This window comes from Bombus affinis, chromosome 1 (assembly GCF_024516045.1).
Source record: "Bombus affinis isolate iyBomAffi1 chromosome 1, iyBomAffi1.2, whole genome shotgun sequence".
Taxonomy (NCBI): Eukaryota; Metazoa; Arthropoda; class Insecta; order Hymenoptera; family Apidae; genus Bombus; species Bombus affinis.
The window spans coordinates 537,180-562,416 of NC_066344.1; the positions used below are offsets into that span (position 1 = coordinate 537,180).

A 25,237-nucleotide genomic window follows, 5' to 3' on the forward strand; every position below is an offset into this window, starting at 1 on the left:
TTCACTAAGATAATACTAACATAAATATATTTAATTGTCACGCAAAGAAGTTACGGTCCTGAAACGTGGATTTATTTACCGCAAGATGTCATCATTGCGAAAATGCATTCGTACCTAGTCATACCGGTTTTAAATTTAAATAAAAATAGCGTTATTATCGTAGATATGTATTAACCAGTATCCATTGAATATTACCAGCTTTTCTGGCAAATAAAAGAAAAAGTTAAAATAAAATTTCGTCACATATATGAAATATATATGACATATCAATACATAAAATATTAATTAATAATACACACACATAAATACGTAAAGATGAATGAATATTATATTCTTAGTATTATTAGAAAATGATTATAGAGTACAAGAGTACGATATATATTTTAAGATACAGAAACAATACTAACTAAATAAATGTAATATTTTTATGACAGGAATATATAATAAATTTGAAATCATTGAAAGACATTGATTAGAATCGATAAAAATATTACTAAAATTATAACGTATTTGCCTAATATTTATTGATTTGATCGGGATATATATTGATACAAATCGTGATTTTTTTTCGACGAATGCCTTAAATAGCCGCCTCTTTTAAATGCGGTATACCTTTTCTATTGTGTGATCATCGCATCGTTACGTATTTCGAAACGAAACTGCACTATACAAAAGTGATCATGATTGAGAGAGATTAATCGAGTACTTAGTTTGTTTTATAATATCTTGTTAATAAATGAATCATTGATACATAATCAAAGTGTATAGTTTTGTAAAATAAATAGCCTGTTAGAAGAAGGACTCGGAATTTCTACAGCAGCTGATGTGTAAAGATGGCCAAGCTCAATACAAACAAATAGTGATCAGTTATGTGCTGATTTCACAACTGACTGTGCACTAAGGGGTGAGTAAATTTGATTCACGTGAATAATGTAGATAAATAGTTTTATTTCGCAGTAACTGCAATATTTTCTAAGAATATTTCGAATTTTCAAAAATATTGAATAGTAAATGACATCTTTCCTGACCTGCTCAATAAAGCTTCTCATTTACGTCGAATTTACGACAACATTGTCTTCATATGTAAATTTTTGCTAACTAATCTTTCTATTCGACACTGATGTGTCGTTCACAGTTTGATCAAGTTTTTTTTTTTTGTTGATAAAATGTAAAAAGTAAAGTATTTCTTAGTTTCGCTTTTTTTTAGATAAAAATTGAAATTCAATCTCTTAAATTATTAATGCAACTTTCCTAAAAATGATCTTCAGTTGTTAGTCCCAATTGACAATTTTTTTATTTGTAATTATGTGTAATTTTTTAAGTCTTGTTAATTTTTTATTACAGTATTTTTATATTTATAGACAAACGATAAGGATATTTATTTTATCATACGTTGAAAGATGGCTTATGATCCACGTAATATAAAATATCCATCGGATATGCACAACCATCAACATAATCAGCCTAATATCACTGGATATACATACTCTGGGCATCCAGTAACTCATGTTCAACAAACGGATGAAAATAGAAATGAGAATAATTGTGGAAATAAGGAAACATGCCCTCAGATATCTCATCAATCTTCGGGTACACAGACTATTCAAAAAGTAGATGCAGCAACTATGACTGATCCGTTACAAATAGACTTTAGACTTACTTCAGAATACTTAGCACGATGTTCTAGTACATTAGGTTTACCATATGTAACTAAGTATGAAGAAAATAGCAATAATTCAACGCATAATTGCCAAGAAATTCGACCAAAAATTGAATTTGAAGTCGAGCCACAACATATCAATGGTAAATACATGAAAAAAGATATAACAGAAATTGAGAATGTTCTTTTTTGTAAATGATAAATTTTATTCTTTCAGGTATGTTAATATATCATTGTCCAGAATGTGCATACAGATTTGAAGACAGAGAGGCATTACATGAACATCTAGAAGATCACAGGCAACGACCTCACATTTGTGATATTTGTGGTGCAAGTTTAAAACGCAAGGAACATCTAGATCGTCACAAACAAGGACACAATAAAGATAGGCCTTATCAGTGTAATATGTGCTGCAAAGCATTTAAACGCAATGAACATCTTGCACGTCACATGATTATACACTCAGGTAGCAAAAATCAAGTTTGTACAGAATGTGGCAAAGCTTTTTATAGAAAGGATCACTTAAAAAAACATTTGCAAAGTCATAATAGTAGCAGAAGCAAAAATCTAAACAGTTCACAGAATAATCAGAATAGCCATAATAATGGTGAAGAAGGATTAAGTAGTTTTGCAATGATGATGAGGCAGACTGGGCCACCTCCATTTTCTATTTTGAGAACTTAATACATTTTTATCTTAATCTTAAAACAAAGTTGTTTTATAATTTAGGCAATTTAAATTTGAGAGATTGATACAGCGAGCTTTATCAGAGACACTTTCATGATGTAATGGAATAGTTGTTGATGGTTCCAAATTTTGCAGTTATATATATATATATATATGTATTAGTCTGGAAATGCTACTTATAATGTAGCTGAAAAACAAACAGGCTCTAAATTAATTCTGCAAATTTTATATTTCTCTTTTTAATATGCCTCTAATGTGCACAATATTCTTAAAGTAAGAACGTACCTGTTAAGGGCAATTTTTTGAAATGTAATATATATATTTAGATACTTTAAACAATTTTATTTAAAAAAGATATTTATATAAATTATTCAAGCTTTTATATAAATTACAAGTGGGTATAAGCCTAGAATTGTTGAATTCTTTTCTTTAAATTTTACATTTGATATGATGTTCGAAATGTATGGAAAGGACAAGAATAAAACTAGCTTAGCAATAAAAGTTTTAGTTTCAAATTTAATAAAAAAATGTTAGTATATTAATTAGATGTATCTTACTGTGTATTCTAAATTAAAGCAGCCTTTGTAAGACCAGCTTTTAAATACTTTCATCTTTAAGCAAAAAGAGATGCAAATACTTTATAATACGGTGCACAAACAATTCTTATTGTGCTCAAGATACTGAAAGAAGATGCGTATTTGTTATATATGATGTGTAAAAGTGAAACGAAAATACATGATTTTGTTTTCTGCTAAGATAACGGTATCAATCATCTTGGATCATGTGCCTAAAAGAAACAGCATAATAACACCTATCTTTGCACGTAATTATGAAAAAGGAATATAAAATCAACGTTAAGAATAGTCTGTAATCGATGGAATACATTTTATAGCTCTAACTGGAAAGGAACATTGCAACAAAGAACGGACGTTTTAAAATAAAAAACAAAGCGTTGCATAATTATTTTTTATCGATATTAATTTCTCCGTTACTTTTTATTTATATGCCTTTACTTTCTTTCATGTTGTATATTGTAAATATGTAGGATTAAAGAAACTTTGATCCAAGTTAGAGTAAGAGCAATGTTCCTTAATGTTTAAAGTTGAAACAGTGAAAAGTTGAAAAATGAATGTAAGGATATGTCATGTTAAATAATTTAATACTACGGTTTACATTGTGCGAGCGTGTCAGTATGTTTGTACGTGTGCTATATAGAAATATATAGATACGCGTATAATATGTAGTAATATGTATTGTATTATATTAATATGTTATATGTTATACGCGTATTTACACGTGAAATGTTACGTCAAATTACCCCTGTAAATTATGTATTTATATTTATTAAGAAGAACCGATTATATATCGGTTTTATTATATAACGCTTCCAAAGTGTACATAATCGGACATATTACGTGAAATGTGGTTAAAAAAAGATCAACGTTTTGTTATCGGTTGTAGTAGTTACAATTAAACTAATAAATCATTATTACATAAAATTATAAGTCGTTTTAAATTAAATCATATTTTATAACCCATTTGTGTATGTGTGTGTGTGTGTGTTTGTTTATTTTAGCATCAGGATATGGAGAATGAAGGAATTATGAATAATAAAAAAGTAGCATATTTTCTTAGATGACTTTTCATACAATTTTTATATATATATATATATATATATATATAGATATTATATATATATAGGGTATTACATAAAGCAGCACTGGGAAATGTCCGAAAAAACGTTCACAAACTTTAAACTTCTATCCTCGCAACCTAAATTCGTCTGTCTGTATTTTTTTTTTTTTTTTTTTTTTTTTTTTTTTATACCTACATCTCCCTTTTATACGTTTCGTCTTCTCATCTACTACATAAGTCTTGCTTTTTTGTTTGTCTCAAACTGCGTACCTCTTTCCTCGTCCTTACATTCCTGAAGATTACATGTTTTTTATGCACTCTATACAAAAATAAAACGCTGAGATCATCAGAGGGTTCGCATAGTTATACACAATTTCTCTTATTAGTCCTTTCTTTCTTTTTTTGTTTCACCTTATCTTTCTTTCCCTTTCTTCTTCTTTCTTTTCCCGCTTTCTGCTCTCTCTCTCTCTCTCTCTTTCTCTCTTCTTCATCCCTTTTTACTTCTCGTCTGTTCTTTCCCTTTTTGATTTACGCACCATGACGAACGAACGGTATTATTTTACTCTTTCCTTTGTACCCTGGAAGACTGTGGTACAAATGTTTCGGTGAGGAACAAACGGAAATGAAGAAAAAGAAAACATGGTGGATTCAAACAAAAGACTCGTATTTCCTATATTCCGAGCTTGTAAATTTCACTATTTTCCTTTCTTTCTCCTTTATTATCTATCGGATGTCCGGAAAATCCACAACCGGAAACGCAATCTTAGATTCGAAAAATGAGTAACGAGTAAATTTCTTTTTCGAAGGAAGTACATCGTTTATCGATGTTACATTTTTGTTGAATACTTCTTTTTCGTATTTTTTTTTTTTTTCTCTTTTCAATTCGAAGCTACTAATAATCGCAATTATGGCAGTATCTATGCGCTCTTTAGGCATACGGTTTATCGTGATACACTAAACGGTGGTGAACAAATCAAGGAGTTCAACAAATACAGTTTTTCGAGACAAGACAAATACGATTCAACTCGAGATTTAGCTACCGAAACTTGAAGTTTTCTAGACGATATATCCTATCGTGTGCATTCAGCGGTGCGTCGAAATTAATCCTCAGAGAGTTCTATACGGTTTATATAAAATATTCACCATTCACAATTTGGCTAGTCTATTACAAAAGTATATTACCTTGCTAACATTTGATCGGTCGCAATGTAAGTACCTTGCGCTATTTCGAGTAATCTATAAAACGTCAGCCTTTGCAGTCTCGTAAAAAGTTTGTAAGAATATCTTTCTTACGGATCTTTAGTATTGCGTTTGTGTGTCCAATAAGAAGAGTTCCTTAAAAAATCTTTTACAAATCTATTTAGACAAATTGCATGTACGATTTGTTGGCACCCTCTGCACTTACGTTTTCGAGTAAAATGATACCGTATTAAAAAGCAAAACAAACAACAAGAAAACGAAATAAATTACGAAACTATCGAAGTTTTCATATTTTTATGCTTTCTCGCTACATATTCTTTTTAATTTCCAAAAATGTTCTCTAAAGTTATGAATTGAACGTGAGTTTCTTTAGTCGCGTGGAAGAAGCGATTCATGAGTGCAAAGGGTTAAAATAAAATCATTGTCATAACTTTTCTATTATATTATCGAGACAAAACTAATGGAAGAGAGAAGAACAGAAAAAAGAAAATAAATTGCCTCGTTGCGTCGCGGACTCTCCGGCTACTCGGTAGATGTCTATTTTACGCGTAATGACTTATGCGCAATGCGTACTTATTATATTCCCTAGGCTATTGGAAAAAGAGGAGTTTAAATGCTTTGTACTATGTCGAGGAATTTGTATATCTTTCCATTTTTCCCTTCCGTCGTTACTCGCCTGTTGTGCTGACGTCTCTGTTTGAAAAACCGGTAATCACATTTACGCACACGCGCACAGAGGACGCACGCAAAAAACGCAAGCACACATACCACGCCGACTGGACAAGCCGAGAAACTGAACCGCGGCAGCTGGATACTCCGATAAAATATACACGTAAGAACAGCGCCCGTTGGTTCATGCAAAACTTCTCCTGTTTCATTCGAATCCTTTACGGTCTAGCTCCTCTACTAATTTAATTTTAATCTATAACTTTTTCCAAAGGATTTATTACGATAGAAGAATCGGTTAAACGACTTTTTCGTTTTTTAACTAATTCCCAAAACAGATAAAACAAAATATCGAAATGTAACAGTAATTTAAGTTCCAGAAATTAATTTTTCTTTGCTACGCGAATATATTGATACGGATATATAAATTCGCAACTTAAAAATTTGTATTCTTCCTTCGTTTGTTTGCGCGTCGAAAAACGATAAAGTTAGACTGTAAAGGATCGTGTAAGTACACATGTAATAACTGCGTCTTACGTCTAAGATTACTTAAAAAACCAACAGCTATCCGATGAACTTTATAAAAAATTATTCACCTCTCGATCGAGAAATCATTATCTTGTGCCATTCGAAAACGATGTATTTTTACTTGGTGTTCATCTTAAGTCTATCCCTTCTTTCTTTCTTCTTCGATTTCGTTCTATTTACAAGGAAAAAAGTGCGGGGGAGAACGCTTCGGTGCCTCTAAATATATTAGCGCGAATCTCAAGTTTCGTTATTGTACTTTCTCCCCTTCCTCTTGTGTTCTTCTTTTCTTTCATTTTTGCATGAACCAACTAAAATCCGTAGCTCGCGCGCGAAGCAAATTATTACGCTTCACGCGACGAAGCCATTTTTTTTTAATCGAATTCATTTTCGGCTCTATTCTGCATTAGTACGATTAAGAGTTTTTTTTTTTTCGACACTGCGTAGAAAAATATGGTTTTCATTGTCACCCTCATATCTCTCAGTGAATTGCGTTTGATTTACAACAAACTGTTACCTTTTAAACTTTTAGTTTCTTTTCTTTTTCCCTGTTCGATCAATTACCTTTGCGTCTGATCGCTCGTCGAAAACAATCAGTTTTACAACAACTACACGGTAAATTAGCGAGAGATCAATGCTCGAAACTGTGTTTCTCATCGTCGTCGTCCTTTCTGGTTATTCAATTTTTCTGCTTACTCATTTTGATGAGGTTAAGATCGATAGACGCGAAGATTTATCATTACCGAACACGATGTCCCATTTCGAGCAATGATTACTTTCGAACTTACTACAGAAATAGCATTCAAATGTCTAATCGTATCGCTGTAAATGATAGTATACGAATAACGCAAAAATGTAATAGTAATAACAATAACGGTATTTCGTGATATTAATCCTCTATAATCTAAACAAAGCATTCGATGCTTTAAGAAAAAGTTCCCATTTTCAAAAATTTTGCAGGCCTTTTTATAAATTTGTTTCTTGTTCCAAGAGGAAATGTTTAATGCTTTAAGTTAAAAGCCATTACATGCTCACGCGCATTACTACGAATAGTCCATAGAGGATTAATTAAACACCGGTACGAAACGCTTTTACCATACGAAAAAAGGAATTCTACGAGTTTCCGTGAATTTGTTTTCTCAAGATTTAAGACTTTTCTTTCTTATGTCTTCTTCCTTACAGTTTCTAGTAAAACTGTAAAACGAGATGTACGCAAATTCAATCTGTTATTATCATTTTGTCATTTTTCCCATTCTCTCGCTCTCGGTTTCACTCGCAATCTCTCCCTTTCACTCTCTTAGCTCGTGCAACTTAGGCAATAAAGGCCTATACCTTATTACTACTTATGCTCTATAAAACGCGATACTTATGCTCGTTTAATCATTAGACACTACTATCGATTACAAGAACGGAAAACGTATGTATCTATAGGCAGAAGACAAACTAAATCATTTCCAATCACTGAGTTCGCAAAACAGAGTTCCTCGGTATCTTCTGTAACGAAGTTGTTCGCTGTTTCGCTGCATTTGATTCATGGTATAAAGTAAAATATCTATACACTCGATACACAGGAAGGAATAAGTACAAAACGTATACATAGCTCTACCAGCGAAATTCTAATCTTGAAAAATGCAAATAAATATTTCCCATCCCATCCGAGTAACAAATTTTCCACGTCCTTTTATACTTGGCTTTTGCCATTCAATGAAACGCAAAAAGATTGCTAAAACAAGAAAATCGAAGAAATCATCGTTGAAAAGTACAGAAAAAACGTGTTTCTTCGTTATATTCACTCCCCTTTCGTCAACAACTCTCGTCTCTCGATCCTCTTTTTTTTTTCTTTTTTTCTAAAAAACACACATCTTACTTTTTCTTCTCTTTCGATAATCATTTTCACATTATTAAAAAATATTTCATCTTCTTCCTCTCTCGATCGCCCGTTGAACCGCTTTTTGTTCATCTCTTTTTTGTTAGCTTGCTCACGGCGCAAAAAGAGTGTCGGATGGCGACGAAAACGACAAAAAAGTTGCGAACGGGGGACGAAAGAGGAAAGGAGCATACACAGGGTGTCCCGAAAAAGAGCTATGCACGAGGCCATATCCATGGACTTTTACTCATAAGGTGGAAAAAGTATGCAGGTGCGGTTAAAGTCCAGCGCTATGCAAAGGCACCGGAGAATTCTTATTTTTCTTTCTTCTCTTCCGTTTTTACAGACGCGTTAACTATTCTTATTCCTCCCTTTCCTTTCTCTCTTTCTCATCTTTTTTTTCTCTAGGAACACCAACTATGCCTATTATACCTCGACGAAGTGGTCGTTTTTCTGAAATATCAAAGACAAACTGTCCGCCTCGTCGAGCGCGGAAATATCAGGTTCTTTCTCCACTTTTTTTTTATTCATTTTTCTTTTTGGCTACCCTTGAAAATAGACCGCTTCTTGAGCCTCTCATTTGTTTAATCTCTCAAAAAAAAAAATCATACGTCGAACTTCTGAAAAATTTCTCTCTCTCTCTCTCTCTCTCTCTCTCTCTCTCTCTCTCTCTCTCTCACATTATATATATTTTTATATTATATTATATACTTTTATATATATAACTACCCACATGTCAACGTTCTTTCTTTTTTCCCTCTCTTCCCTTTTGTTTAATTCTTTCACAGGCTCTTTCTCTCTTTCCCTTATACTTTTCGGATTATTATATGCACGCATAAAACGCACGCAACAAGCACACACGTTCCGACATATTTTTCTCTCCGATTCGGCGCGCGCGTGCATGTATACGCATACAACACATGCAGACATACGCATCTTTTATACTTCTCTCCTCGTCTTTCACTTACATATCGTAGTAATCTTATTTTTTTTTTTTTCTTCATCTTGTATACAAACTTACTCGCTAAAACATATAACCTAAAGTGTACTCTCTGTTCTCTTTCTTCTCTTCTCTTTTTTTCATGATTACAAGTACATGGCGGTGGAGTATTTTAATACAGCTCGTTCTTTTATACTTTTTTTAAATGTATATATATATAAATATATATATATATATATATATATAACTTTCAGTATATATATATATATATATACACACACACATATATATTTGTATATAATATTTTTAGTACATTCTTATATTTGAGGTCTGACGAATCCTGAATTTTTCATATTACCTGCTATAGAACGTATATACGACTTTTGCTAGAAATACGATGCAAAACAGTCGGTGATGATCAATTGGAAGAAGACCAAAAATTTATGATTACTGGAACAAAACTTAAGTGAACGTTAGAAAATAACTGTATGTATATTTACGGTCAAACGTAGGAAATAATTAAAAAATATATCAACGATGAATTTGTACGTCTATTCTATTTGCATACCCTAGGTTCTTTACAAAATACTTTATAGTTCATTCTTGTAAGCAGTAATGGATCGCCGAAACGCGTCGTCCTCCCAACGAATACGATGCTTTCAATATTTTCCCTTTCCTTTCTCTCTTTTCTTTTTATAATAGCGCATCACATTCCTAACTACCTTTTTCATACGTTATATTCTTGCATTTTGTTTTCCTCGTACGGTTTACATCAGAACGTAAACGTATTCAGCAGCTGTTGCGTGTAATGTTTAAGGATATAGGACGTCTACTTTTAAGAATTAAAAAGATGAAAAGAAAAAGAAAAAAAGAAAGGATAGCGTCGACGATCTGGTAGACTGAATTAATGCCTGTGGCAAGAAAGTATCGGCGTAGGGAGTTCGAAGAAAATGGCACACTGAATAATACTAAAACGAGGAAGAAATGGTTGAAAAAAACATATCAGACAAAGTGAGACAATTGGAACAAATGTCAGTTTTGTCCGAAACGATCACAGTCCGCGAGGGTATTTCATTTCCACGATGCGGATAAATAAGACATAAAAAAAGATTATAAAACTAGCATTCTTTTTAACGACGATTACTTGAATATTTACTATAATATATACGTATAAAAATTATAATAATAATAATAAACAAAGAAAATCAAAAGTACATGAAGTCTAACGAAAAACGTTCACTAACACGATCAATATTCAACGAAAGTTAAAGGGATTTAACGAAAAAAATATGTATAAAAAACAATGTAAAAAAACGATATAAAAAACGACGTAAACTCCTAAAGAACTTACGTATATAAAAAAAAGTGAGATATAGTACGATTCTCGGCGATATCGCAAAATATATACGTGTATATAAATACATACATATGTATATATACGCAATTATGTATAAATGTATACATACAAGCAAAAATTTGGAATTATATATTGTAAAATATAAAATACTGTCAACTTTGTATATATACGAAATAAATTTATAAAAACAAAAGCGAAATAATGTTCTTTCGTTCCTTTACTGACTAAAGTATTGCCACATGTTCTTTTAGCTACTGCTTTGCAATGTTTCATTAAAACATTAAATAACTCGACTCTAAAAATAAAATATTTTCTAACTTCGTCGAAAAGATTGTAAACATATTTAATACTTTACATCAAGATACGATCAAAATATCATTGAGCCAATGATTAAAAGAAACATACTTTTCAGCTTCTTAAGAAATTGAAAGACGTTACATATTAATCGGTGGGATGACTCGTTTGCATCCTTATATACATGTCTTCGTTCGCACAAATTCTAAACTTTTGTTTGCGTTCAACGATTTTAGGTTGACTAATTGAAAATAAATTTATAAACTAAATCGTATCGTTCGGTTCAACTTATTTGGAAAAGATTTATAATATTTCTCTCTCTTGATAATAAGCTTAGCTTGATAATAAGTAGCTTCTTTGTGTTTTACATCAAGCCTTCATAAAAATATGTTTTGTTTCTCATACATACAGTAGTATGGCAAGACTTTTATATCAGGCTCTAATCTAACGCTCCTAGAGAAAATTATGGTGTCTCTTTACCGTGTGCATGGAAACACTCTCTATGTCTCTCTCTTCATTTTTTTCTTTTTTTTCTTTTTTGATCATGTACATACACATATGGCACACTTTTTCAAGATAAGATCTATGCGTACATATCTCAAAAACAATACCTGACATACAGGTGATAAAAACTGTGCATACCGTTGAAAAATTTATGCAACTGTCACAGCTTTTGCATTATTGTACTAGGACATAGAGAGTCAGCAGAATCACGGATAATTGTTTGTTATCGTAGAAAACTTACTAAAGTTGAAACGAAGAAAAGCGGTCGAATTAACTCTCACTGGTTAAGAGTACTCGTACAATTTGTCAGTTTTGTTACCTCTTAATCGAGGTCTTCCCCTGCTCTCAGAAATCTTTAACGTGTCCCAAAAAACTGAGGTCGTGCGTTTGATAGTGGCTGGATGTAGCAAGTGGCGTGACACTCGATTGGTGCGCCACGTTAACGGCCGCCAAATGATGATGATGCAACGAATGATGAGAAGTATGCGAGTGAAGAATATTATTAGGATGGGGAACTTGGAAGTTCCCTGGTGGCGGGGCTCAGGACAGGAGAGGTCCCGGATGTCCACCAGAAAGAACAGATGATGCTGTAACAGCTGTTGTCTGCATATTTGAAACATTATTTTGTTGTTGATTTTGCTGTGTACCTAGAGACAAAAGAATCTCGTTACCGTAACAAAAATGGTCTATTTATGTTTATTATTACACAGACAAAAAGTATTTCTATCTCCTTACCAGCGTTTTGACTGAGCTCAGCTTTTACCCTTCTTGCAATGTGGCTTCTGGTATGCTTTCTTAAATGATCTTTACGATAAAATCCTTTTCCACACTCTGTGCATACGTGTCGTTTCTCGCCAGAATGTATAACAAAGTGTAATGTCAATTGCTCTTTCCTTTTGAAAGCTTTTAAACAAACAGTACAAACGTATGGACGTTCGGGGTTGTGACTCTGTTTGTGACGTGTAAGATGATCCTTTCTTTTGAGGCCTGCCCCACAAATATCGCACACGAATCTTCGTTCTAAGGTATGTCCCAGAAGATGTTGTTCCAATAATTCACGTTCTGGATATGCCATATGACATTCTGGACAGCAGTACAATGTAGAGCCATCTAGAGCCGTCGTTAAGCGAATTTCTCCAGGTTTTGGACGTGGCTTTTTCTCCTTGGGAGCCTTCTTCTTTTTCTTCTTTTTATTATTCGGGGACATCATTATGTTAGGCGTTGTTGTAGTTGCTACAGCTACAGAAGTGGTTTGTGCCATTTCTGATTCTTTCTTAATACTTTCTGCAGAATATTTTAAGAAATGATGTAAACTTAACGGTAAAGTACTAGCTGGTAAATGACTGAGGTAATCTGCCACTGTGGATCCAGGAGTAGCCAAAGACTGCCACGTAGCAGGCATAGTTGCAGGAGTTTGAGTATGAGCATGCTGCTGATGATGTTGATGCATCGTATAATCTTGTTGGCTACCATTTGTCGTAGTTTCTCCATTGCGCTGTTGCTCGTCTCCCTTCTTTTCTTTATTTTTATCTTTATCCTGTAGGAGATTGCAAACATCTTGTTGATTTATAGTTTCAGTCGCTTGCTGAAAAGTTTCAATTCTCTATTAAGTACTTCTATATTATTCTATGCTTTAAATTTCAATACAGAAAGACAAAGTAGCTGACCTGATGATAAGAACGCTTTTCTGGCATTCCAGGCGAATTAGAGGGCCGCTGTTGAACTGGTTGAGCTTGGGAATATGGTACGTTTGGGTAATGATGAACATTGCTGTTAGGATAGCTTGCTTTATTGTTCATCATCACTTGTGACTGAGCAGATTGCACGCCGTTGCTTTCAGGACGGTACTTTCCCATAACCGGCACTCCAATCGGAGGCTGGTTGGGAAAATGATTGGCGTAACGTCCGCCCGCACCGCCGGAGCCGTCGGTTGCGAACTGATGAATACTAGGAATAGTACCGGGAAAATGGCTTCCGAACGGCGGGAAATTCATTGCAAACCGTCAATCAAATACCTGAAAAATTGCAAAGGAATTAGAACCGATATAAAACGATACTTATCGACACTTTACATACTACGAGTTACAAGATGATTTCGCGGAAGCAGTTCGTCCGTCGACCAACATCTTTCAACATTTTTCCAAAATTTACAATCACGTCGCGTTATCGTTAACATACTAATAAACATTGAACAACTCGTCGACGTTGGACAGTGATATGTGCCTATGAAATACATTGCAACCGCCTTAAACAAAAATTATGCCATCGTCCGTGGGAAAAACTCGGGGAGAAACGCGGAAAATAAGTTGTCGGCGACATCGGCGATAACAACGGGAGAGACGTTTCGCGGGTACATGACACACCGAAACGAAGATATCTGGTACGTCCAGCTTAAACGACGCCCGAGTATTTACTCACAGCAACGTCCCTCTCCCCATGTTTCTTCGCCGTGGAATCGAATCCTTTCCTCGGAGGGGGGTCTCCGAGAGGTGAGAGCGAGCGTAGGGGCAGATTTTTACAACACGAGAGACACAAGCATAAGAAGCAAGAGAACACAGCACGCCACCGCCACTGCCGCTGCTGCGTCAGCCTTCTGTCACGAGGAAATACACACAGGGGAAACAGTCGCGTTTCCCTTCTTAAACCGCACGATTGTTGTACAAAAAAAAAACACGTAAATCTTCACTGGTGAATATACTAGGATATTGCACGCGTTCTTTTAATAAGGATTACGAAGTATATACACTGATTATAGAAAAGGGTAGAAGACGGAAAAAGACGTTAAAAAACGAATATTGTAAGCGGCGGAGGATCGTCGCGATGCGGGGGAAGGGTGGCCGTAGAGGGACGGCGGCGCGGAGAACGGGAATCAGAGGACGGGAAGAATGAAGGAGAACGGGGGAGGACGCAGGGGGGATGATCTGGTGGCAGAGGGATGGGTACAGTATGCGTGCAGTGGGATGAAGTGTGAGGGGAGAGACCCCGAGACTTCCCCCTCTCGGCACCTAGTCGATACGCGGGGGCCGAATTCGCACGAAATTCAGCAGAAAATGGCCGTACCGAATACGGAACATCACGAACGTTAAGCTCTAACTTAATTCGAAAAAATTTAGTAGAAAATCCACCTTACCATTTAGTACTTAGCAGCTTGCGCTCGCCTGGTACAAAAATTTTCACGAAGCCGAGAATCTCCGAAAAAAGATCCCCCGCTCTATGTGTGTGCCGTTGACACCTGTCCCTCAAGTCGGTGCCCCCACCCCATCCGTCCGCCCTCTACTGTGCCAGCCTCTTAACTATTTTTTCTCTCTCCCGACCCTCCTCGCAACCGCGCCGGCGAAAATGCCCGAATCCATCGGGGTTTTAACTTCGAATTGCTCCCGGCGACCTGCCATTATTTTCTCTCTCTTTCTCTCCGTCCATGGGAGTAGGAACAAGTTCGAGATATATACTCCACGGTCGTCGAGGAATACCACCAATCAGAAAGAGAAAAGTACGGAGCGAAACTTGACGAGGAATATCTTGTGTCTTATATGTTATATTTTTCTAATTAACAGTTAATTAATAATCTCTATTATTGCAGAATGTGAAATCAAATTTAATAATATAAGAATTTGTAGTTAATGTGTATGAAAATTGTTGTAACGAATAATTTATTTGTAAACGAATATTTTATTAAAATTAATAAAAATTAAAATTATATGCGTGTGTGTGCGCGCACGCGCGCGCGCGTGTGTGTACTTATATATATAGTAACATAAAAAAATATATAATCCTTACATCCATTAATAGAATAATATCAACACAAATATACAAATGATTTCAAAGATTAATAAATTGTCCACCTCTATATAGATTATCGGTTGATAGTTTGTTTATTTAAAATGCATCTCATGATATATTAACATGAGATATTAACATCTCATGCTCGGTAGTTGATGAATTAAAAGTACGCGAATCCATAATACAAAAATTTTTATAATTGGTTAATCAATAGAAAATTGTTTATATTAAATGTTTTATTTTAGCTATTTTCTCCAATATTTATGTAAGTAACAATGAAAATGACTTATAGACTATCCATACTGATTATGATAATAGCTATAATAATATGATAATAAAATAATAATTATATTTCTTGTACAGTTATACCCATTGCCTTTGATAATGATACTTGCAATAAAAATTATTCTTTTTGCATACATACATCTTTTTCTTAAATGATCTTGAGAGTGTATCATGATTGATTAATAAATTGGATGATGGTTCATTTCCAACGATTATTTGTTGTAGCTCTGAAATGTGTATCTTATGATAATACAAAATCTTTTTTTCGAATATGTATATTCAAATGAAAGAAGAGAATTAAAAAGTCTTCTCATAAAAATTATTAGTTTAGTAAATAAAATGATTTAAATACTATACAAAATAAATTACACTAGCTTAGAATCTCTAGATGTATTAGTGGCTGTAAAACTGCTTTTTGCTGAATTTAAATACACGATTTTAAGTAGCCACCCTTATTTTGTGATAATCTTAAATTAATTCAAAAAATAACAGGTGTACTTACATTTAGTTATTTTGAAATTTTTATAACAATAAATGTATTTATCTTAGATTGATTTATATTGATAAAGTAAAAAATGTACCTATTTTCATGAAAGCAAACATTAGCTAATCGATGTGTAGATGCAGATACAAATATAAAACTTTACAATTTATATCTCAAAACGTATTTTTCTTTTAAATGTTAATCATCGTCCAACGATTTTTACGATACACTCTTGTTTCATGTCTTTATAATTACATAAAGAACAAGTGGAATAAATAAATGGATTCATTTTATATCTGCACGACAGTTTTTTCCCTTTTTGTGAACAGTAAATTGGTTGTATTTACAGCCCTGCCTTGTGTATTGTTTTAGTTTAGTTTCTTACGCATTACGTATTTTTCTCATCTTATATTTATTATGAAAAAAAAAAAAAAACCGAAAAAGAAATTAACTTTAGCCGGAAACTCGATTGCATTCTGTGTGACGAATCCAGTTCGCGCTTTCAAAAATATATTTTCATATTTATATATTTATATATATATATAATATATGTATATATAAACTTCTTTATTTAATTCTAACTTGCGTCATGGAACTGGATTAGCGACAAAAACATTTTGAATTAAACGAGCAAATTAACTCGTCTTTTATAATATTTTTTCTTTTTTTTTTTTTTTTTTCTACACGTACGCTATAACGTGTACGCAAAAATGAAAAATCATACGTATGAACTTCGTTTGTCAGTCAGCTCAGCAGTGTAATTATAATCATAGATTAATCTGGCCTACAACTTCCTTAAGAAGCTGATGGTGCACAAACTTCGAAATGCGATGGCTCGTCAGTAAAAGTATCTTTATTTAAAGATACAGCGAATGTCTCAATTTTGTAACACCACTACTAGGCAACGATAACCACCATCAACGAATTTTTTTTAACACAATACCAATTTGACTATGAGATTATAGAATTCAATCGGCAAGAACACCTTGCCTTGCACGACCTCTAGCTTGTTGATGATTAAATCGGAAGAACCGCCCAGGCTGACTCGGGGCGGTATGCTGCTGCTAATGCTGCTGTTGCTGCTGTTGCTGTGGCTGCTGCTGCTGTTGTTGCTGCTGCTGCTGTTGCTGCTGTTGTTGTTGTTGTTGTTGATGATGGAGCATAGCCATTGCACCAGTTTCCGCAGCAGTTGGAAGAACAACCGTAGACTGTTCACTAACAGCTATCTGATGAATCTGTGCCTGAGATCCTTGACCTACTTGTATTTGAATCTGCTGCAACTCAGATACCGAAGATTGTTGCTGTAATTGGTCTGCTTGCTGTTGCAATTGTTCCGCCTGTTGTTGTTGATCCGTTTGCTGTTGCGAATTTTGGGAAGTATCAGCAATATTCGAAGGATCTTCTTTGATACGTTTTGCCAAATGGGATCTGGCATGTTTTCTCAAGTGATCTTTGCGATAGAATGCTTTACCGCATTCAGTACAAACCTCTGTTTTCTGTCCAGAATGTATAACAAAATGAAGATTCAAGTGCTCTTTTCGTTTGAAGCCTTTCATACAAACTGAACAAATAAAAGGTCTATCCGGATTATGACCCAATTTGTGCCGTTCTAAATGTTCTTTACGTTTCAAACCTGCACCACATATGTCACAAATAAACCTTCTTTCTATTTTATGCCCGATAAGATGCTGTTCCAAGAGTTCCTTTTCAGGATAAGCCATGTTACATTGAGGACAACAGAACAGCGTTGTTCCATCAAGAGCAGTAACTATGCTCACTTGACCTGGTTTCGGCTTTTTTGGCTTTGGTGGCTTTTTCTTATACTTCTTTTTTCTCTTAGGTTTTGTACCAGATTCTTGTTCCTCGACGACATCGGGAATAATAGCAGTTTCACCGCTTGCTACGGTAATCTGTACTGCTTGTTCACCGGATGCAGTGCTTCCAGATGCGTCTAATCCATCGGCTCCTAGAGGACTCGACTCGATAGTGGCTTCTCTCTTTATCGTTTCTGCCGAAAACTTCAAAAAGTGCTGCAAACTAAGAGGCAAGGTACTAGCAGGCAATCTAGAGAGATAATCAGCCACAGTAGACCCTGGGGTTGCCAAACTTTGCCAACTCGCAGGCATAGATGTAATATATTCCTCTCCGCTTTGATTCCCTTGATTCTTAATGTTACCTCTCTTAATGAGAGCGACCGGTGTCGTACCTTCCTTCACATCTTCCTTCGACTCTTCCATACCTTCGCGTAAAATTAAATCTTGTGGAATCTGTGCGACGACGGTTAATCCTTCAGGTGCTCCTGGTAGCTGCACTGTCTGTTGAATGGTTTGTTGGGATGTAGTGGTGACTGCTGTAGATGTACTTTGGGTTGTTTGATCAGACCTAAAATAAGGACAATATGTTAGAATATAAACAATTAACACGGATATAAACATACAATTTTAAAAAATGGAAAATAGGATACATTTATTATAAACAATCCTATGTAAAATGTGCTAGAAGTAATTTAAGTGAAACTATGGTTCTTACGTTTGCGTCGTAGCCACGGTGTTTTGTGGTTGAACTTGAATTTGTACCCCATCTGCGCCTTGTTGACTATATGCAACGGTAAGAACTGTTGCAGCACCTTGGGGGAACTGTCCCAAAGATATTGGAGCCAAATGATATTTGGGCTGATCACCGCTGTTTCCACTTTGCGAAACGCTGGGATTGACCACCTGGATTTGGACGGTTTGCTGCTGTTGCGTGCCATCTTTTCCAGGTACGGTAATTGGCAGCGTGATAATTTGCTGCTGTTGATTGTTACCCCCTTGAGCCACCGCGAACCCGTTCGGATCAACCGGCCTCAGATAATGAACCCCACCTTCGCCACCGGATAAAACGCCAACCACCTGACCACCAGTGGGTAGGTTTTGCGCGAATTTAGCGGTTGCAAACTGATGAACTGTGCCCGTCGGTAGCGAGCCTGTTGTAAACCCGGGGAAGGGCGTGAAATTCATCTTTCACGATAATTAAATCTGAAAACCAAACAGAACGTAGTTAGCATTAGGATACAAATAATGAGCATGAAATTGATCGGTTATTGAACGTCTGAAACGAAATACAATACTTTTTTCAGCTATGCAAATTTTTATACCGAATAAAGCAGTCAAAATGTAAATAATAATTAAAAACTATGAATATTGTCAAAACTGAAGATATTATGTTACTTGTTTGCTAATTATTAAATTCTATAAACATATAAAAAATCATATTAAATCGCTATAACGTCTTATAAAGTTGAAAATATACGTGTTCCGTTAAATTATCGTTTCTTTGCTTAAATGAAACGTATTTGCGCGTTACGAAACAAACAGAGTATCAAACACTTGATAACAGATACGTATTTATATATCATATTACACAACTACACTCACTTTGACGCATGAGTATTGCTGTCGAAGTTCATCGACCTTCGATACTTGAAACTGTTTCAAAACATATTCCGTGTTTTCATAGAATTCACAGATATTCTCTAATCCCGTAACGTTCCTTCAGCAGACATATTCCGAAGTAAAGTAAATACATCATGTCTGTACATCGATCATGTTGCTAAATACGAAAAACAAATTGCAAGTCAATAAACATGCATAAAAACCAATTAATCTGAACATCGTCTGTCATATATCGTAAATATCGAATCTAAAGATATTTTATTTCTCATTTAATTTTATCCATCGTTTGGTGTCAATACTATTAATTCTATTGTATTCCATTTTCTATGTTCGTATCCCGTACTCGATATTAGCTACAGGTGGTTGGAGAACTTGTACACGACCCGCTGTTAAAAAGTTCCGCGCTATATGTGTTCCTACAGTAGTACAACGATTACAAAAAAAAAAAAGAAAAAGAAAAAAGAAAAAAAAAAGAAAAAATGAAACCGCCTCCCCGCGCAATGTATGTGCACGTTTCCCTATTCGTTCGTAATGTTCGTATCGTAATAAATCAAGATCAAGGTCGAGTGGAATAGCATGCATCGGACGAAGGTAAACAGCCAATCTATTTGCTCTAAAGATACAGTGTTTAGCAATTTGGATCGGGCTTTCACACCACCGTTACCACCGCTACCCTTGTTCTCCCTGCGTTTGAAACGCGGTGCATTTGGTAACAGCACCCGAAGCATTTAACCGCGAAAGTGGTGAGAAGTTAAACGTCGAGAGTGTCCCGCGCTACCTCCTACCGTCGTAGTCTTAACTTCGAACCTCTTGACCATGTGTTGGTATGTGGGGGTGGGGTGAAAGATCCCCCACTTCACCCCCTTCCCCACCTCAAAGGGATCCGGGAGCAGGGAGGATAGTCGTCGAAGTGGCCCAGGATTGCACCCCACTCCACCATGATGGTGCCCCCACGGGGGTAGGGGTTAGGAGCACTCGACAGAGGGTAGGGGGGAACCCATAGGTGGGAAAACGGGAACCCACCGCGAAATAGAGCCCGAGACTCACTCTCTTTCTCGTACTAACACACGGAATATCGCGAGAATAGGACGGGAAGGAACGGATAGATCGGTGTGTAGGTGCGTAAGCGTGTGCCGCAAGCTCGAAAGGGTAGGGGTATGTCAAGAAAGAAGGGAGACGATCCTCGACATACCGGGAACTCCCCGGGGAGGGGAACGCGAAATATCGGGAGAGAACATACGAAGCAGACATCGCGGCAGACGAAGTGGGACACACCGATGACTCTCGCCCTTGATCCACCCGGTGGGTAGGGAAGGAGTAGTAGAAAACGGGTGAGGGATAGAGAAAGAGAGAGAAGAGGTTAGGTTACCCGTACACCTCTCCTCCTTTCGACGTACCCGAGGAGGGTGCCGTGTCGAATGGACGATTATTTCGTGCCAGCAAGTCGTTGCGGGTGGTTGCACGGCTTAGTTAGAGAAACAAGAAGAAACTACCGTAAACGTGAACACACACGCATAAACAGGACGCACCGCGGGATGCGTTTTTCGACTTTCACGGAATGGCGTGTGCGACTGACCGGTCAGCCTCGTCGACGTACCGTTGTTGGACGCTTTTGCAAGACGCGCATGTCGTAATGGCGCCGATTCTCTTAAGGTTCAACATATCTCTCTCACACTACATAACCGTCTCCCTCGCGTACACGTATCGAAGAGAGCATGTCTGAGTATTCGCGGTTTCTAGAGGAATTCTAGTGTCTCGTATGATATCGGGGGCAGCGTACGTTGAATGGAACGGCACTCGGGCATTGTGCAATCAGATATGTTTTCTTACTAGCACCCAGGCTAAGGAAAATACGTAAATTTCGGACACAAGTAATAAGATAGGTTAAAACTGTAATAGAGAGAGAAGAGAGAGAGAGAGAGAGAGAGAGAGAGAGAGAGAGACACAGAGAGAGAGAGAGAGAGAGAGAGAGAGAGAGACAGACAGACAGACAGAGAGATACGCTGTATACGATAGAGATTAGGATGGGTACTCTACATCTAATGTTGAACGGGTGTAGTTAAGGCAACATCGCAGTTGTGTAAACATCGAAGGCAAGTGCGCGCGCGCGCGTATAGACGGCGCCGCGGCTGTTAGGTAAACTGATGGACAAGGTTACCACGTCAGCAGATTCGGTGATACATCGGCCATGATGGAATTGAGTACACGGTGACGCGAGAAAATAGCACAGGTCCGCGAAGCCCGATGCTTTGTTCTCTCGATGGTTATTCCCTCTCTTCTCCCTTTCGCCCTGCGTCTCTCCCTCCCTTCAGTGCTCTTTCGATCGCGCATCGGGAGACGTTACGTGGAGAGGAAGTAGGAAAAAGATCGGGCGAGTTGGCAGAGGCGAGAGCAGGGCAGAGGCGAAACGGAGGACAGAGTAGAGCCAACAGAGGCACAGGCAGGGCTGTTGTTTACACCCCCACCTCGACGGGTTAGAGGCAGCGAGATGCCACGGAGGGGCCTCCGAGACCTCGGTGGGCACCCACCACCACGCAATTTCCAACCCCACCAGCCTCTCAACCACTGTCCGCACCTCCAACCACCCCACCAAAGCCAGCTCGAGCCAAGCCGTGAGCCACGACGAGGGCCCCGCGACGATTTTAGTGTCTTGGGGTGGGTGCTCTGTGGCCACCGTTTCGCGGTTTCTCGTGCACGTTTCGCATTAGGAGTAAAACGCGTAAAGATTCGTGGGGCGGCATCCGTCCGCAGATTCCTCCAACTCGTACCTTTAGTTTACCGTACGGAGACACACGTATATAGGTGCACGCGAGTTACCCGGGTACAACAAGACGATCATCATCCACGAGGAAAATGCGTGTCCTACTCACCCACAAGCAGCTGTGCCTCTCCCTTGTGCACTCCAAACGTTGTACTGCTACTACTGTCGCCGCGTCGGAAGCTTCGCGTAGTACAGAGACCGTCCGCCTGGCTGGCTCGCCTGCGTCGTTCTCAATCTTCACCGTGGCGGCAGCAACTTTCTCATTTCTACGTATACATTCGCCGCTGTGCCACGGCTCTCTTGGCTAGCCACGGCTACTTTGCTTACGGTGCACACGTCATACGAGAGAGAAAGAGAGAAAGAGACAGAAAGAGAGAAAAAGAGAGACGTACGTCGAAATTGTACGTGGGTCTTTCAAGATGATCGTGACGAGTCGTGACTCGTGATAAATTCGCGCACTACTGGCAGTCTTCCTGCGTTAACGGCACAAGCCGCGACGCGCACTCATTTCCGGGTATACGACAGTCGAGCTCGATCGAGTATGGCCCCCGGTCGGTAGGTAAGCGTGGGTCTTGGGCCGGCCAACGGGGAATGAATTCGAGCTAACGGTACATAGCCACCCGACAGTGGCCACACGTTAACTCGAAGCGCCGTGATGCCAGGCCACTCTCCTAAAAACCACGAGCTGTGAAAGTAGACACCCTCCTTCTTCCTACGGATCCCAGGCTTTATCTTGAATGACCTCGTCTCACCGCCCTCGTCGAACGCATTCTTGTTTTCCTCAGTCAAGTAAATAAAAATACGTTTAACCGCGAAAACTTACTGCTGCTATTAATATTCTATCGGAGAAATATCAACTATGGCGGCGGTTACGCGCGGAGTATATTGTGAGAGCGAGGGGAAAGCGGCGCGTGCGCGCTTCTAGATTAAACAAGTCAACTCGTAATAGTACCGTTCTATTTACAGATATTACAGATGATCTTTATAATTTTATAAGAGTACCGAACTTTCGAAAAAGGAATTTTTAACAGCGCAAAAAACACCTGTCCGTCGCTCTGTCTTGCTCTCAGTTACTTCGTTTCCTCTACCACTACAAAGCGACACTAACTCTGTGCGCACCTAGCGGAGACTGAAGTGAGGTTAGGTCGAGAATCGATATTACGAAGATACTTCGATGGCCGCCATATTTCTATATTATTGCGCGCGTTATACGAATCACTTGATATAGCCAGAGAGGAAATTCTTTTCTGATACAACTATTCGATCATCTGACCCTTTATTGTAAATAAATAAACGTAAAAATATATATATGTATGTGTATACACACACACACACACACACACACACATACTGGTATATATATATGTACTGGTAACACGATATAGGTACATAATAAAAATAAATTAAAAGCCTAATGTCTTTTTCTTTTTTCTTTTATAGATATTTTTATTACAAATATGCTATTTCATACTTTCACAATCTCAAAATACTTTACGATCTAGTATATATTTATAAGAAAAATACAATTGATCAACGATACGTCATTCATATAGAAACATCAATTTAATTCAATCGCTATTGCTATATTATATTATAATAATAATGAAATACAGATCATTCAAATTCTAAATTCGTTAATCATAATTATGCAAATTTTAATTCTACGTTTTTCCAAGCGAGCTGTCGCTTGACAAAAAATTTTAAATACTCTTTTGATATATACAAGTGTATTATATGGAGATAATATTTTGATAATAAATAATAGATTGTTGTTTACAATGTTTTGGACCTTAAATTTTTCAAGATTTCCATTGATTCGATTTAAGAAAATTCAAATTCGAGTAAAAATACATTGAAAAGGAATGAAGAAAATGATATGCAAGAAATGCTTAATGATTAGGAATTATAATTTGAAAATAGCGATATCAAAATGAATCAGATGCTCTCTGAACACGTTCCATATACAAGGAAAATAGCAGCTTGTTACTTTCGTAATAAAATGGATTTTCAGTTGCGTCCAGATCTGGTTTATATTCTGCTATGTAACTACTTTGGCTAGAACTGCATCCGTCGTACAGCGGTGATCCTTGAGAAAGTTCTGAATAATTTGGCGATGGCATAAAGTTTCTGCTGCAGCAGTCTGTATCCATATTTTCAGTAACATTTTCATGCATGCCCGATAAACCATTAATATGAAGATTATTTATTCTTTTACTTAATGGCATAAATTCACTATATTCTTCTTCTGCATCACGACCCCTTTTTCTAAATATCAGAAGCAAAGATGAATTAGCAGAATGATATCCAATCATTTATATATGTTAAATGGTAGAGTGTCATTACACACATGCATCAACAAAAACTAACCTGTTAGCCCGAGTCATCCTTGAATTAATCTAAACTTTTAGCAGAAGATTTTAATACAAATATATTCTTAACCACTGCATATTATGATATTTGTAACTTTTCTTCGTCGAAACAATTAACGTCGTATATTGTTGAGCTTACGTGTAAGTCATATACGTTTGTGAAAAAAAACAAAGCTTGATTATACAAATCAGCAGTATACTCCGATATTCTTATTGCTTTATAGTTCAACCTCCAGATGCTAGAGTGCGTAAGTGACATGTTTTTAAGCAAAATGTTTTAAACCTTAGATAAAAATGAAACGATCGAGAAAGATAAATAAAATAGGTATGAGAATTTTATATTATTTTATATTAAGATAACTATACATTTTTTTATACTATAATATACAATATATTTGTCTGTATGAAAAATGTTAGATATACTATCTAATAGCAAAAAAGATGAACCATCTTAATTCATATTTTAAATAATTTGGAAGCTTCGATATTGCTATTTTTTTTATTTAAAATGCATTAATCACGAGAATCTATAAGTTGAGCGATAAAGAAGGGAATATATAGCGCAAAAATAAAAAATGCGCAGAAGATTTTTTTATTGCAACAAGTAAGAATATCTTATATTCAGATATTACACATAGTTGTGATTCGTTTTTCCCATAGAGGATGACTATTAGGATCCTGGTATCTTAAGTCTATTACCTACAATTTCTAATTGGTATTGCCAGAATTTCGTGACTTACGACCCACGATATAACCATCGATCATTTAGTTACCGACCGGAAGCGAAAC

At 36.5% G+C, this 25,237-nt stretch overlaps 4 protein-coding genes across 9 annotated transcripts; 1 reads left to right on the top strand and 3 right to left on the bottom strand.

Annotated features, from left to right (window-relative positions):
* The first annotated feature begins 559 nt into the window (after positions 1-559).
* Positions 560-3,846, top strand: LOC126918874 (zinc finger protein 227-like). 3 transcript variants are annotated; one of them, XM_050727350.1, is made up of 3 exons: positions 560-904; positions 1,345-1,803; positions 1,878-3,846. In XM_050727350.1, the coding sequence occupies exons 2-3, from the start codon at positions 1,401-1,403 to the stop codon at positions 2,342-2,344; spliced, it is 870 nt and encodes a 289-aa protein (XP_050583307.1). In that variant the 5' UTR covers positions 560-904; positions 1,345-1,400; the 3' UTR covers positions 2,345-3,846. The 3 variants fall into 3 exon arrangements, with proteins under 3 accessions (XP_050583307.1, XP_050583318.1, XP_050583328.1); XM_050727361.1 differs by having other exon boundaries at positions 1,362-1,803; XM_050727371.1 differs by lacking the exon at positions 560-904 and adding an exon at positions 1,055-1,175 and having other exon boundaries at positions 1,362-1,803.
* A 6,933-nt stretch (positions 3,847-10,779) lies between these two features.
* On the bottom strand, positions 10,780-14,859 carry LOC126918814 (zinc finger and BTB domain-containing protein 49-like). 4 transcript variants are annotated; one of them, XM_050727241.1, is made up of 4 exons: positions 14,466-14,859; positions 13,003-13,350; positions 12,071-12,920; positions 10,780-11,982 (listed from the first exon to the last, which is right to left on the bottom strand). In XM_050727241.1, the coding sequence occupies exons 2-4, from the start codon at positions 13,327-13,329 to the stop codon at positions 11,876-11,878; spliced, it is 1,284 nt and encodes a 427-aa protein (XP_050583198.1). In that variant the 5' UTR covers positions 13,330-13,350; positions 14,466-14,859; the 3' UTR covers positions 10,780-11,875. The 4 variants fall into 4 exon arrangements, with proteins under 4 accessions (XP_050583198.1, XP_050583213.1, XP_050583190.1 ...); XM_050727256.1 differs by lacking the exon at positions 14,466-14,859 and adding an exon at positions 13,754-14,421 and having other exon boundaries at positions 12,071-12,872; XM_050727233.1 differs by lacking the exon at positions 14,466-14,859 and adding an exon at positions 13,754-14,418.
* A 325-nt stretch (positions 14,860-15,184) lies between these two features.
* LOC126918945 (zinc finger protein 384-like) lies at positions 15,185-23,320 on the bottom strand. The gene is made up of 3 exons (XM_050727536.1): positions 22,189-23,320; positions 18,414-18,901; positions 15,185-18,266 (listed from the first exon to the last, which is right to left on the bottom strand). Exons 2-3 carry the CDS (start codon positions 18,881-18,883, stop codon positions 16,949-16,951), a joined length of 1,788 nt encoding a protein of 595 aa, XP_050583493.1. The 5' UTR covers positions 18,884-18,901; positions 22,189-23,320; the 3' UTR covers positions 15,185-16,948.
* Positions 23,321-23,494: 174 nt separating this feature from the next.
* On the bottom strand, positions 23,495-24,664 carry LOC126918946 (uncharacterized). The gene is made up of 2 exons (XM_050727552.1): positions 24,447-24,664; positions 23,495-24,344 (listed from the first exon to the last, which is right to left on the bottom strand). The coding sequence occupies exons 1-2, from the start codon at positions 24,461-24,463 to the stop codon at positions 24,005-24,007; spliced, it is 357 nt and encodes a 118-aa protein (XP_050583509.1). The 5' UTR covers positions 24,464-24,664; the 3' UTR covers positions 23,495-24,004.
* Positions 24,665-25,237: the final 573 nt, after the last annotated feature.

Excerpts from the sequence above, each read along its gene's own strand:
- LOC126918874 (XM_050727350.1), top strand. The coding sequence starts at position 1,401 with ATGGCTTATGATCCACGTAATATAAAATATCCATCGGATATGCACAAC. Across the intron at positions 1,804-1,877 it reads CGAGCCACAACATATCAATG|GTATGTTAATATATCATTGT; the intron begins GTAAATACATGA and ends TTATTCTTTCAG.
- LOC126918814 (XM_050727241.1), bottom strand. The coding sequence starts at position 13,329 with ATGAATTTCCCGCCGTTCGGAAGCCATTTTCCCGGTACTATTCCTAGT. Across the intron at positions 12,921-13,002 it reads AAAAGCGTTCTTATCATCAG|CAAGCGACTGAAACTATAAA; the intron begins GTCAGCTACTTT and ends GAAACTTTTCAG. Across the intron at positions 11,983-12,070 it reads TGAGCTCAGTCAAAACGCTG|GTACACAGCAAAATCAACAA; the intron begins GTAAGGAGATAG and ends TTTTGTCTCTAG.
- LOC126918945 (XM_050727536.1), bottom strand. The coding sequence starts at position 18,883 with ATGAATTTCACGCCCTTCCCCGGGTTTACAACAGGCTCGCTACCGACG. Across the intron at positions 18,267-18,413 it reads ACCGTGGCTACGACGCAAAC|GTCTGATCAAACAACCCAAA; the intron begins GTAAGAACCATA and ends TCCTTATTTTAG.